Here is a 15,065-nt window from a genome sequence, read left to right as displayed (position 1 = left end):
GATGGAGAGAGTGCTTGTATTACCCATAATGCACTGCAAGTCTGGGTTGATTTACAAATACAACATTCTAATTAATTATTAATTCATTGAATGGAAAATGTGTGTGTGTGTGTGTGTGTGTGTGTGTGAGTGAGAGAGAGAGACAGACCTGTTCTTTGGCAGGTTTCTTCATGCGTGGACACACAGTGACGACAAACTGATGGCACCGTTTGTGGACAACACAAGTACACACTGATCCAGAAAAAAAACACACCAAAACAGATGGTGCTTTTACATGTTACAGAATGTACACATTTCACTCCAACAATCCACTGCAATAGTGTGCGTGTATACACACACACACACACACACACACACACACACACACACACACACACACTCACCTTGACACTGGTACCCCTGTTTTCCAAAAACACCCCTGTAACACACACAGAAAGAGCACAGAGTCCATCACACTTTAAGGGATTACTGTATGTGTGTATATTAGTCTATAAGTGTAAGAGTGTGTATTAGCGTACATTAGTGTACAAGTGTGCATTGGTGTCCAAGTGTGTACATTGGTGTACTAGTGTACATTAGTGTACGAGCGTGTATTGTACCATATAAAGTCTTTGCAATGGAAACAGAAAGTGGGCTGCTTCAGGAAAGTGGACATGAACTTATGTCCGTTGACCTGATGGACTCTCCGTCTCACTGCACGCTGACGCTTCCGGCTGAACTCCTTAAACGTGGGAGGAGGGGCGGGGTCATCTGAACCTGAGAGAGAGAGAGGCGTGAGAGGAGTGAGTGAGTGAGTGAGTGATATATCAGTCCTCTGAACGATGGAGAAACAGAAAAAAAAGTGTGAAACCGGACGGAGACAGTGATCGAGAGATAAACAGTTTTTGTACTTGGACTGAATACTCAAGGCCACACCCATGACAGATTGGTAAGGCAAGGCAAGTTTATTTCTATAGCGCATTTCATACACAGTGGCAGTTCAATGTGCTTTACAGAGGTAAAGGCAAAACAGTAAACAATAGAAAATAAAATTACATAAAATAAAGGGGGAAGAAGAGAGAAAGTTCGGTAAAAAAACAGCAGAATAAAATAGAATAAAAGTTAAGTAAAATTTAAGACATGCAAAGACTGTAAAAGTTAAGTAAAGTTTAAGACATGTAAAGATGACGATATTAATCAGTTAGCAGAAAGCATCTGAGAACGGCTTGGTCTTTAGTCTAGATTTGAAGCTGCCAACAGCAGGAGCATTTTTAATGTCCTCTGGCAGTTGGTTCCATAGCTGCACTGCATAGTAGCTGAAAGCTGCTTCACCACACTTTGTTTTTTAATAAGATCGGGGGCTTATAAATGCAGGTTTGCCGTCACAGAGACGAAATGCATCCGAATCGTGGATCGACTGATCCATTCATCACACTTGTACACACAGGTCTGGAACAGTGATCAGCACTGACTTCATCTGTGTGTTACCGTTTCATTACTTTCTCTTGGTAGCAAACTTTAACAGAGGAACAGCAGCGTTTTTGGATGTATGACACGTCATCGTGCACGACAGAAGCCCTTAGCGTTTCACCATGTTCTCTGTGAAACACTCGCACCACAAAGCTGAGCCAATTTCAGAGCTTCAGCAGGGTTTAGTTGAAGCAAATACATTTTCAAGATGACTGGGGATTGGTTCCCTGCTCCTGGGATTGGTTCCCTGCTCCTGGGATTGGTTCCCTGCTCCTGGGATTGGTTCCCTGACTGGAAAACATCTTTCACACTTTACCAAAAACTCAAGGCTTAAACAGTCACAAGAGGAGAAAGTGCGAAAACAACAACAAAAAATCTAATCGGAGACAAGTGCAAGAATTCACACTTCGGGGGGAAAAAGTTTTTTTTTTGGACTGTTAAGTGTTCTATGGGTTCTACATGAAACACTGTCGAATATGAACCACATTATTATAGGGTTCCACGTAGAACCTTTATTAGGGACAAACAGTCTGGGTTTTCCTCCACAAGAACCTTTTCAGGAAACCTTGTAGGTGTGCTTCTACAACTGGAGCATTTTCAGGACCCTTTATCAGAAATCTTTCCTCCTGAGAACCCAGGCCTGATCTCACTTCCTGTTCCAGATCCAGTGGGCGGAGCTGTACTGAATCTCTCCGATTGCTCAAACATACGTTTCACAGAAAGCCTGATCTTTTTCCTCAGCATTTACCAAAAACTCTTTCTAAAGTTAAACCATGTTGCATGGCAGAACTACCACAACCGAAAAACATGAAATTCACACAACGAAGTAAACTGAGAGAGACGAGACGAGCTTCAGTCGAACCCCGTGGTCTCAGCTGCGCAGCGTGTGTTACTGCCATCGTCTAGAGGTCTTGCTGTGAGGTGGAGCCACAAACTAGGAACTCATCCAGGAACATGTTCAGAAGTTCTTGAAAAGTCGATTACCTCAGAAGGTTCTGAGAACACAGTGGAAACACAGCTTGGGTCATCTTTCTAGGAAACACAACTGAAAGTGACCGAAGAATCAGAAATACGAGAGGCAGGAGATTGTGGGATTTAGGATGAGTGAGAGGAAGTATTTGTGTGGCGTGTGTGAGATATTTAGTGAGTGTCCATGACTTATTTCTTTGAGTATCTCTTTGAGTCCTCGTTCATTTCATTACATTGCAGTCGAATTGCCGAGTGAGTCCATGTATGATTAGAAAAATACTAAATGTTTTCTTTTTGTTCACTTATCAAGATAAATCTATGACTTTTATCCACATAGGAACATACAGAAGTGGAATAAGAATGACATAGCAGTGACATATACTATACATAGAGCAGCACACTTTCAGATTCAGTCACGGACCGCATGACGAGCAGGCAGAAGGGAGTGGAAATAACGACGACACTAACAGGGTCCTGACCCTCTTTAGTACAGTAGTGCTGCAGGTCAGGATGAGATCTGGGTGTAAATGATCTGCTCTAGTTTGCTCAGTAGCACAGCAGTGTGATGAGAACCCACACCCTGACATGCGCTGTGTGATCGTCACAGTTACTGAGGACCAGATAAAAGTGCAAAACCTCAAGCTTGCTTCACAAACTCACCACCCGCTAACTCAGACTCGTGTAGAGAACAAAACGAGAACCTCCTCCGATGTGTGCGTTTATCACTTGAGTTGTCTTTCTTTTGATACCTGAAGAATTTATTTCCACCTGGAGCGTCCAACTGATCCAGGGGTCAAATAAACTGACAAACACTTCCTTTCTCCAAGCCATCGGAGCCTGAAGCATTCAGCCATCATTGTTCACAATATTTTGCACACCGAGTGTGTACACTCCCCACTCATCTTTATGGACTTTTTGTGCATGTTTGTATACTGAAAGTTTGGCTTTGCCCTGGATTTACTTAGTATTTGCATTTTTCTTTTATTTGATTAGATGTTACCACATATCCAGTATTTCTTACCACAACAATTTCGTTGTGCAGTTGTTTAAATGACAAAAGACTGGTTTGCCGGACATGCTCGGTGGTTCGTGTTATCTAGTGAAAACACAGAGCAATAAAAAACACACACAAAGGCAAGAACCTTAAATTTGGCTAATGATACAAATTCCCCAACGATACTCAATCACTAGCTTTCTACCAAGTTACAGAACAAGCTAGAAGGGCACTCAGAGCGCAAACCTCCACCAACGACAACAGTCACAGAGACTCAGATTGTTGGCGCGCCCGCGTCTAAGACGCACTATTTCGAATAATGAACGCATTGTCGAGAGGGGCAGGGGCCAATATGGACGCGAGCATTTTATACCCTATTTGGAACGTTTCGTGGCGTATTACTTGACTTCATGGTCTCAATATCGAAAATCTTGCACAAATATGCAACTTCCAACATAATTATCTGGATATTCAACAGATTTCAGCATCGGATTAATTTGTTTTGACCGCCGCCATATTGAATATACGTCAGACCCGTTCGTGTATTTATGCCGCCCCGTTTGTAGCGTCCCAAGCGAGTAAAACCTGATCCAAGTCTTTCGCTAGGTGGCGTCTTACGGTCTATGCACGAATATTCGAAAGAGACAAGAAAACATGGATAAGAAAAAAAAAGAAAAATACATCTATTTTGTCATTCTTCGGCAGAAAGAGAGTACATTCACCTGAAAAAACTGATACCCCTGATACCCAAGGTAATTAGTCATACTAGATTTACAACAACAACTACTGCAACATCAACTACTACAACAGCAACCACTACTACTGCCACTACCACTGGTGACGACTACTACTACTACTACTATAGACCTACACCAAACTGAAAACAAGTTAATAAAATAAATTATAATTTACAAGGAGGAGATAATATAGATGTGATATATAGTGGCCTGTGGTTGAATTCCAAAATATTGCCACTGATTAAACAATATCTCTATATATTTGGTTGAAGCATTGATTTTTGTCATCTACATTGCTTCATATGGCTTCTAATACCAAAAAAAAACCAGAATTGAGAAGAAAAAAACTGCCCCTGGGCTGCCCCAGCTGTTCATTGGGCTCGCTTCGCTCACTAGGTTCGCTTCAACTGAAGGATAATCACTGGGGCCCCCATTGTAGAAATGGGCCCCTGTTTTTTCCCAGGAGGGGCCCCCCCTTGACCTGCAAAACAATCTGAGTCTCTGCAGTCAAGTCTTCTATGATCTCAAACCACAACCACTTTATATATTATAGCTCAGTGATTCTCAAACTGTGGTACGCGGGCTCCATTCTAGTGGTACGCCAAAGAATCACAATTAAATAAATAAAATTTAAAAAATAAAATAAAACAAACGTGAAATACTATCCATAATATCCGAATGGATGAAAATATCTTATCAATCGATAACAAGAAAATGAAAGGAGATACAAATTAAGTTAATAATTTTAAAAAGTTTGCAAGTGCTTCTGGGTAGCCATACGTAGCGTACGTACGCATTCCCGCCGGTTCCGCTGACAGACGGTTATCCGCCAACTTTACTGCCATCGATTGGATTGTAAAATGTATGGCACGAAGCCATGTCTCACAGTATTAGCCAAAGTCAAGGTCATTTTCTTGGCCCATGCGACACCTTTCCACCAAGTTTCAGAGGAATCTGGATCAGGAGGTTCTGCACAATACAATTTACAGAAAAACTTCACCGAAAACTTCACCTCCTTGGCAGAAGTAACACACACCCAGTTACCTGTTGCCCAAGGGGGAGGGGGAAAAACCATGCAGAATTCCATCAGTCCTTAATCCTTATTTCTCATGATGTTAGCGAGTCTTTTCTGTTTTTTTTCTCCCCCCCCCATCAGCGTGTAGCCTGATTTCATCCATACCTGAAGTTGGACCGTGGGACATTTGATGCATCAAAGCTCAGGTATGACACCTACAAAGTTCTGATCAGATCCCACCCCCAACACACAGCTCTCACTGTCTGTTACTCAGAAAATCTAATTCTTTAAGAGTTCTCGGCATTTTAAATGGGTTCGATTTGGAACCTTGATTTTATCGTCAACCCTCACAGTGATGATCTGAGCTCATTTTCATAAAGGAAAATGAGAGACAAAAACCACGTGAAGACACAGACAGAGAAAGAACGCGAGAGAGAGAGAGTGAGAGAGAGAGCGCAACAGATCGAGACCACGATGTTGTTTCATTAGTGTTCAGACCAGCAGACTTAACCACAGTGTTTAGAGGAAGTGTGGGTCTGTGTGCATGTTAAATGGGTCTTTTGCTTTTGTGTGAAAACACAGTTAAAGATGGTGTAACTTGTATTGTTACATACTGTATGAAATATAATTAAATATTAAAAATGTAATTAAAATATCGTACACACGTGCGCTCAAACACACACGCGCTCAAAGACGGGCATGCTGAAAGACGTGCGCAACACGCACATGTGCAACACGCACGCAACACGCACACGCTCAAAAGCGTGCGCTCAAACACAGAGGGACAGAGAACAGTTTTTTCTCTGTAGTACACAGCAATATGACTGCTCACTCAAACTTTTATAGCTTGTGTGTGTGTGATTGTCCTTACCATCAATAAATGATCCATTGAGAGTGATTTGGATGTACACCTTCCCCTCAGGCTCCAGGTCAACCTGCAACACACACAATTTACTGTAACCAGGGCCGTAACTACCATTGAGGACACCGAGGTCATGTCCTCGGCATTTTTTTCCCACTGTATTTTTTTTTTCACTCAGAAATGTGAAATTAATATATGATGAAAATCGTTCTGACTTTGATCGGTGGAAAATTCTAAATTCAGCTTGCATCCCCCTGTTCTCATCTGTTTGTCTAAAAGTAAATCCACATAATCATTTTTAAACGAAGCTGAAATATCCGACATTGGAAACATTTCATATCCGGCAGCCTCGCGATAGTCAGCTCAGCACCGCGGGATACACAAGAGCTGAGAAGTGTCTCATCAAGGTCCGACTCCGCAGCCAGCCAGTTTGTCAGTTAGTCGTGGAATCTGAAAACTGACATAAGATGAAGAAGTCTACTCCACTAAAACAAACCAAACTCAGCTCTGGAAAGTCAACAAGTGAGAGAAAAAGAAAGAGGGAAGAAGGGGAGTTAATTTTGCCAGTCACTGACAGTTATGTGCCGGAATGCTTATGATCATTAACAGTGCAATTTTAATTAGCATTTCAAGCAACAACAGTCGAAGCCACTTAGCTAGATAGGATTTTCGTTTTCCAGGCGGCACAAACTCTTTTATTCTCTCTCTCGATGTGATTTGGTGCGTTTCAGATCAGAAAAGGCTGGACAGTCGGGACCTGTTGTTTATGAAGTTATTGGTGCTGACGAGACTTGAGCTATTTTGCTAACTTACCAGACTATAGGCTAACGGGAACACAAGACACTATTGTTTTGATCATTGGTTGTATTTTCGAACGGAAATGAAAACGGGTAGCAAACTTATTATGTTCACATTTTATTTACAACATGATGTACCGCCTCTGACTGCTTTCTGTCAATCATGAGCAGCCCAGCCGCGTTCACAGCTCCTCCTCCAATCAGCAGCTGGAGATGAGCCTCCTCTCGGGAAGTCTTGTCCCGCCCCTCTTATTGACTCCCATCTCCAGTGAGGCTCAGTCTCCCAATGCAGCGTTTTAGTCGGTTTTGTCCAATAACCGTCTAGTATTTTGCTATTGAAAAGGGCAGATATTTTTTAAAAAGCAATTGAAGTCCATTCAGGCTCGGCTATTGCGTTGTCACTCTCACTCACTCACACTCTCTCTCTCTCTCTCACTCACTCACTCTCTCACTCACACACACAAAATACTTTTGTGATCGTGCAGTTTTGAAATTGTTAAAATAAACATGTTCACCTACATGTTCATCTTGTTGGGCTTGTGATTTTGACTCGTTTCCAAAATGTATGAAAAGTCACCATATTAGGACATTTTTTTTGGCAAATAAGATGTATCGCAATGTTTGACCTCGGTATTTGAAAAATCCTGGTTACGGCCCTGACTGTAACTGCTAATTATCAGTGTTAGGAAACACCAACAACAAACAAAAAAACAATACACAGTTTTGTCAGATGTGTGTAGCTGCAGAACTGCCTCCACACACACACACACACACACACACACACACAAAGGAAGAATCGATGAATAAGTGGGTCAGTGTGAAGAACTCCACGTGTGGGTGTGCTTGAGGTTTGCATGACAAATTTAAAAAACACAAATCTACTACTTGTCTTTTTCCTGGTTTAAATATAACACGGTCCCCAGGGGCCACAGGAAGCTGAGGCTTTCTGACTTCAATCTCATGCCATTCCAAGCCTTTATTTATTTTGTAGCCAACACTCAGAAAGGGAGTTTATTTTCCATCAGTGTGTTCCGGAGACAATAATTTCACATTTTTGATTCTGTAGACCAACAGCACTACAGTCGAACTTTCTGTACTGCATGGAAAAAAGCAAACGTTTATCACTGAAGAAAAAAAAAGGCTATCTACCTGGCAGGATTGTTTCCGTCACCTGATAAAATAACACACTGATGCACGTCATAGGAACAGTAAGACAACATGTACCCGTTCGAAGCTCTCTTTTCAAACTCACACTGATGAACCACTATTATGCAGTACACAACCAGTACACCATCAAGACCCCATCAGTACACCAGCGCACCATCAGGACCCCATCAGTACACCAGCGCACCATCAGGACCCCATCAGTACACCAGCAATACACCAGCAGGACATCAGTGCACCATCAAGACCCCATCAGTACACCAGTGCACCATCAGGACCCCATCAGTACACCAGCAATACACCAGCACGACATCAGTGCTCCATCAAGGCCCCATCAGTACACCAGCGCATCATCAAGATCCCATCAGTACACCAGCGCACCATCAGTACACCAGCAATACACCAGCAGGACATCAGTGCACCATCAAGACCCCATCAGTACACCAGCGCACCATCAGGACCCCATCAGTACACCAGCAATACACCAGCAGGACATCAGTGCACCATCAAGACCCCATCAGTACACCAGCGCACCATCAGGACCCCATCAGTACACCAGCAATACACCAGCACGACATCAGTGCTCCATCAAGACCCCATCAGTACACCAGCACACCATCAGGACCCCATCAGTACACCAGCAATACACCAGCAGTACATCAGTGCACCATCAGGACCCCATCAGTACTCAACCAACACATCAGTACACCAGCAATACACCAGCAGGACATCAGTGCACCATCAGGACCCCATCAGTACAACAGCAGTACACAACCAACACAGTCTAACAGCAACTGCTGCTGAACTTCCTCAGACCCCAGGCGCACCATGCTGAGGACCCACTGCAGTTCGCATACCGGGAGAAGGTGGGAGTGGATGACGCCATCCTCTATCTTCTGCACAGGACTCACTCTCATATGGACAAGGGGAGCAGCGCAGTGAGGATCATGTTTTTTTACTTCTCCAGCACTTTTAACACCATCCAGCCCCTTCTACTGAGAGATAAGCAGCAGGAGATGGAGGTGGACACACATCTGGTCTCCTGGATCACAGACTACCTCACCGGGAGACCACAACACATCAGGATCAGGGATGGCATTTCTGAGACGGTGACAAGCAGCATGGGAGCACCACAGGGGACTGTGCTCTCTCCAGTTCTGTTCACTCTCTACACATCAGACTTCAAATGCAACTCGGAGTCTTGCCACATGCAGAAGTTCTTGGACGATACTGCGATCGTGGGATGTGTTCATGATGGACAGGAGAAGGAGTACAGGAGCCTGATACAGGACTTTGTGTTGTGGTGTAAATCCAACTACGTACCTGCAGCTGAACATTGGCAAAACAAAAGAAATGCTTGTGGACTTTAGAAGGTCCAGGCCGACTCTGCAGCTGATCTCTATTGAGGGGGTCGATGTGGAGATGGTCAGGACCTACAAATACCTGGGTGTACATCTGGACGACAAGCTGGACTGGACAGTGAACACTGACACCCTCTACAGGAAGGGTCAGAGCAGACTCTACTTCCTGAGGAGGCTCGGGTCCTTCAGGATCTGCCGAAAACTGCTGCTGATGTTCTACCAGTCTGTGGTAGCCAGTGTCCTCTTCTGTGCTGTAGTGTGTTGGGGAGGCAGCATTAAGAAGAGAGACACCGGATGGCTCGACAGGCTGGTGAGGAAAGCTGGCTCTGTGCTGGGAACTGAGCTGGAGTCCCTTACGTACACCAGTGGCGGAGCGAAGGGCCCTGAGCAAACTGCTCTTAATCATGGACAACATTCACCACCCTCTGCAAGGCACCATCATCAGGCAGAGGAGCTCGTTCAGTGGCAGACTGTTGTCCCTGCCCTGCACCACGGACAGATTCAGGAAGTCTTTTGTCCCTCAGGCCATTAGACTGTTCAACTCCTCCCGGCTCAGCAAAAATAAGACTCTGTGACCCTGCTGGACTCAGGACTAGTTACGCTGCTCTTTCATGTCCATTGCACTTTTCTGCTGCTTACACAGATGTACATTATATGCATAGATGGGTATATACCGTACAGACATTTGTAGATAAGCTGGTATGTTGTACTTTACCTTATTATATAGTTTATTATTATATAGTTATAATGTACCTACTTATATATATACACACACACTACCATTCAAAAGTTTGAGGTCACCCAGACAATTTAGTGTTTTCCATGAAAAGTCACACTTTTATTTCCCACCATAAGTTGTAAAATGAATAGAAAATATAGTCGAGACATTTTTCTGGCCATTTTGAGCATTTAATCGACCCCACAAATGTGATGCTCCAGAAACTCAATCTGCTCAAAGGAAGGTCAGTTTTATAGCTTCTCTAAAGAGCTCAACTGTTTTCAGCTGTGCTAACATGATTGTACAAGGGTTTTCTAATCATCCATTAGCCTTCTGAGGCAATGAGCAAACACATTGTACCATTAGAACACTGGAGTGAGAGTTGCTGGAAATGGGCCTCTATACACCTATGGAGATATTGCACCAAAAACCAGACGTTTGCAGCTAGAATAGTCATTTACCACATTAGCAATGTATAGAGTGGATTTCTGATTAGTTTAAAGTGATCTTCATTGAAAAGAACAGTGCTTTTCTTTCAAAAATAAGGGCATTTCAAAGTGACCCTAAACTTTTGAACGGTAGTGTGTGTGTGTATATATATAGACACACAAACTTAATATTTATATACTAACTTAATATTATATATCGTATATGCTTCTTATAATAAGGGGTCGTCCCATATTGAAAAATAAAATGCCCCGGTGAGACTTGTCCCATGTTTTAATGCACAGGACTGTTCATCTAAGGACGGAGTCTTCCTCTCTTTGCCTCTCACAGGAGGAGTCAGAACAAAGAGTGAGATCTGTTCACCACTTGTGTAGCAAATACACAGACTAAACACTGACGGACAACACATTCGTTATATTTATATCTTTTCCTCTTTTCCTACCCAAAATTATTGCTAGGGATAATTCACTAGTGGCCGGATATGGGCAGGGACACGTCCCTACAGTGTCTCGCGTGTAAACTCCTTACAGATCAGTGACCGATGAAGGATGTGATGTGTACAGCAGCGTCCGGGAGAGTTTAACTTTTAACATCATGTTTAATTCCAACCTGGACTACGAGTCAGGATCAGGGTCTGATCCACCACGTGCCGGAACGTGATCGGATCATGACGTGATGTGCAATCCGTGGCTCAAAAGCGCTGTTTCACAAACTCACTCTGCCCCAAGTGGAAGAATTTTTATTTAAAGTTTCGCTTTAAAGGATTTAATAATTAAAAAAAAAAAAAAAGGTGGTAGAGGAAAGTGTTCAGGAGTGAGATTTAAACATTTGCTCTGACCTCATACGACATGGCATTAAAGTGATAATGTACACTAATGTAATGTTCATTCACTAGTCTATGCAAATATGTGCGTGCGCCCACACACTTACGTAGGAGGATAAAGGGAAGTTCAAAAATGTCTCTCGATTGAAAGTACCCTTTTTAATGCCCCCTGTACACACACTGTACGGTACATGCCCCCTCACACGCTCACTCACTCACTCACTCACTCAAGTTCTCTATATAGGAGGGGAAATTTTCCGTGAAACTGAATCAGCAGCATCTGCCCACTAAATATAATGTTCTTGTAACCTTTACATCGCGCACACACACACACACACCCTAGTGCAATTACACAAACATTTAAACTTGGCATGCATGTTAAGAACAACACACTCCTCCAGAAAATGTGTGCATCACAATACTTCATAAATGTTGTGTCGCTCACAGTCGCGGGAAACGGACGGCCACACCGCCTGACCTCTTCCTCCGAAATCATATCTCACACACACATCACTGCAACGTCAGCAGATTCTGAACCATCACACGATTGCCATTATGATGGCTGATTTGAACAAAAAGAGGCCAAGCAGAACAGCTGGCGAAGCAGACTTGCTCTGTGTGCGAGAGAGACAGAGAGAGAGAATGTGGTTGTGTGTATGATAAGTCATGTTCACACCTCCTGCATATGTTGTATCGTCCAAAACCACACAAATTCAAGTTCTCGCCCTTTCTTTCACACACACACACACACACACACACACACACACACACACACACACACACACACACAGCAAAGTGATGATGAAAAGACTAAATATGGTCAGGATGATCCGTATTCAGACACACACACACACACCAGGACCTTTGCTACAACAATACTGCCATTGTTGCTATCTCTAAATTCATCATATGTAATATGTACCATCGTCAACTCCAGAAGTTTTGGCACCCTTGGTAAAGCTGTATCTAAAAAGTAGTTATGCGTGGAATGCCGTTGTATTTAGTTAGCTATTAATTCGCTTGTTTAATCTCAAAACACAAAAACATGACAACTATCTTTTAGTCAAAGTACATTTACTGTTTGAAAAAAAATTATTAAAAATATATTTCAATACAAATCACACGTCACGAATATTAACACTGTGACTGAAGCACGGTCCTGTTTCAAGTTTACCTTGACTGGGGGTGCCAATATTAAATGGAGCTGACTGTGTAATGTATACTGCATCACAAATCCAAGCTATCATGATGTACAGGACAGCACACGAATATTTAAAAAATCGTGATCGTTACAAACATCAGGACTAACTCTGCTCTGTTCTTTGAGCAAACAGTGGATTAGAGATGGCGCGAGTTATCGGAGCGTTTTACTGATCAGAGAGGAAACACCTGGCGAAGGACGACGGTACAGAAGCCTGGAAAGGACAAGTTTGGGGTTTTGTGCAGAAATTATGCTGCGTGTGAAAAACTGAAGTGAGGTCTTGCAATCAGAACAATCATGCAAGATTTAGTGACTTTATTCATGCTCAACTTCCCATTTTGAGCTCAGTGATTTTTTTTCTTCTGGCCTTGAACACATGCAAGCTTGCATGCGTGTTTTCTTGTAAGATTGCGACAGTTTTAGTGCATGCTCTCGTGGTCTATTTTGGACTGTGTGTGAAAGTATTTATCATAAACATGGACATAAGCGCATTTTTAACCTAGAAAAACACACTCCGAGAGCGCAGACGTCCGCCGAGGTAATAATTAACTTCTATAAAACACAAATTTGCAACCACAACTACTTTCTACGTCTGGATATATTTTCAAAATTATGAGAATTACGTGCCTACATGTGTATCCCAGAGGGTTACTGGTACCCGTGAGTGTGGATTGTGAAATGGAGCCGTCGTATTTCTACGTTGGCTATGTTTTGTCAGTATTAAACTCCTGGATAATCTATTGGACTTGAAGTTGGACGCCGCTGTTGAGCACAAACTTCCACCGAAGCCAAATCTTGCAATGTTAGCAAAAGTGGAACTAAATTCGTGGCTCCACTATGTGACTCAAATCCACGCCAAAATTTAACAGGTTCTTTGTTGGACAATGCTACATCTTTCCACCATGTTTCATGGAAACAGGTAAACAAACCAAAAGCATAACCTCCTTGGCAGAGGTAACAAATACAGAATAACAGTGTTTATTAGCTATTTTACACTTTTGAAGCAGCGGCATGATCGGGTCAGAAAAACACCTTCAACTGAACCTCACAAAATCATTTCAAAGATTCAAATGATTGATCCAAATGACTCGGCTCATGAAACGCACTCAAAAAGATTGCAGCACGAACAGTGTGCTGCAAGACTTCTTGAAAACATCAGCTCATCTGAACAAGAGTAACTCGTCACTTTGTCTCAGTTTGACTCTCACATTTCTACACTGGCTACTTTTAGTTCTCCTTCAGACTCCAACACGACCCACCACAGACACATGTAGAGATGATACTTGAGGACGTTTCCTCGTCCCGCTGTGAGGTCGACACAGGACAAACGAAGCTTGTACAGGAGATGGTGAAGTTTGCATCCTCACAGGACCAGGTCCTTAAAAATGAACGCCAATGAAGAGACCAAATTTTTCTCGCTAGATGTGTTGATTTGCTCCAACTGTTGTGGTCACTTCAGTGTTCACACACACACACACACACACACACACACACACACACACACACACACACACACACACACGCTGGTTGTGTAACTCTGAAGTTTTTAGACATTGGAGGGAGCACTGAATATCGAGGTGATACGAGGGGAAAATATTATAATGTGATCCTTGAAGAGATTTGTACACATCACATGTGCTTGAAAGGTTTTGCTGAGGTTCTGTTCCCAAAGCGCACAACAAACAGTTCGGCGGTTTCCTTTATTCCAAATTTACAAAACAAGTCTGTGAACAAGGACAACTACAGGAAATTGGTGTAAAAATGCATTTAAAAAAAGTAGTTTCGTCATGTTGTTTAACCGTGGCATTATAAAAGCACTGCCACTTTTTTTTTCAAAGCATCATTAAAACCCTTTGGTGACTGACCCCTTGAAAATGGTTCCTCCAGGAACCATGACATTTCAGTTGTCAAGACAACGGAAAAACTAAAATACAAATACAAGAGCATTTTGTTTTGTGCACAAGAGCATTGTGACGTATCTTTCTGTTTTTGTATTTTAGTTTTTCCGTTGTCTTGACAACTGAAACGTCATCGTTCCTGGAGGAACCATTTTCAAGGGGTCAGTCACCAAAGGGTTAAATGTGTCATCAGTTTAGATCACAATCTCAAGATCACATCATCCGATCACCAGCCCTGGAAGAAAATATAACGTGGACGCCTTCAATACAGTCAAACTGACTTGGCAGAGTCGTTCAGGTTGGAGACAAAAACAAGGGATCAAGGGACGAAGTGTGAATCCTCAGTAATGGCTGCTTTCAAAGGTGAACATTACAGCTTATAATTCATTCAAGTCCTGTTACATGCACATCAAGAGGTTTAGCAAAAACTGTGTGTGTGTGCGTGTGCGTTCAATAATGAGTCATAGAAAGTAAACACCTAGAGTTATCAAACAATTTATGACAGTACAGTTTGAGATAACAGGTGTTCATGCACACAAACACTTTTGCAAACCGAAGTGCTCGTCCTAAAGGCCGCCCAAATATTCGGTGAGTAGGACACAGTGTGTGTGTCGGGGGGTCTTTATACAC

At 42.7% G+C, this 15,065-nt stretch overlaps 1 protein-coding gene across 2 annotated transcripts in view; it reads right to left on the bottom strand.

Annotated features, from left to right (window-relative positions):
- The window catches only part of prkcha (protein kinase C, eta, a), a 33,166-nt gene that overhangs the window by 13,201 nt on the left and 4,900 nt on the right, over window positions 1-15,065 (bottom strand). For both annotated transcript variants that reach the window (XM_060925142.1, XM_060925143.1), the window contains exons 2-5: window positions 6,036-6,099; window positions 600-756; window positions 384-418; window positions 149-231 (exon numbers count right to left, since the gene is read on the bottom strand). In XM_060925142.1, coding sequence (XP_060781125.1) covers window positions 149-231; window positions 384-418; window positions 600-756; window positions 6,036-6,099 — 339 coding nt within the window. The remainder of the gene's footprint in view (window positions 1-148; window positions 232-383; window positions 419-599; window positions 757-6,035; window positions 6,100-15,065) is intronic.

The sequence above is a fragment of the Neoarius graeffei genome, chromosome 7, assembly GCF_027579695.1.
Source record: "Neoarius graeffei isolate fNeoGra1 chromosome 7, fNeoGra1.pri, whole genome shotgun sequence".
In the NCBI taxonomy this organism is placed as follows: Eukaryota; Metazoa; Chordata; class Actinopteri; order Siluriformes; family Ariidae; genus Neoarius; species Neoarius graeffei.
Note: the sequence above shows the minus strand (reverse complement) of the source record. Positions and strands in the feature narration are given on the sequence as shown.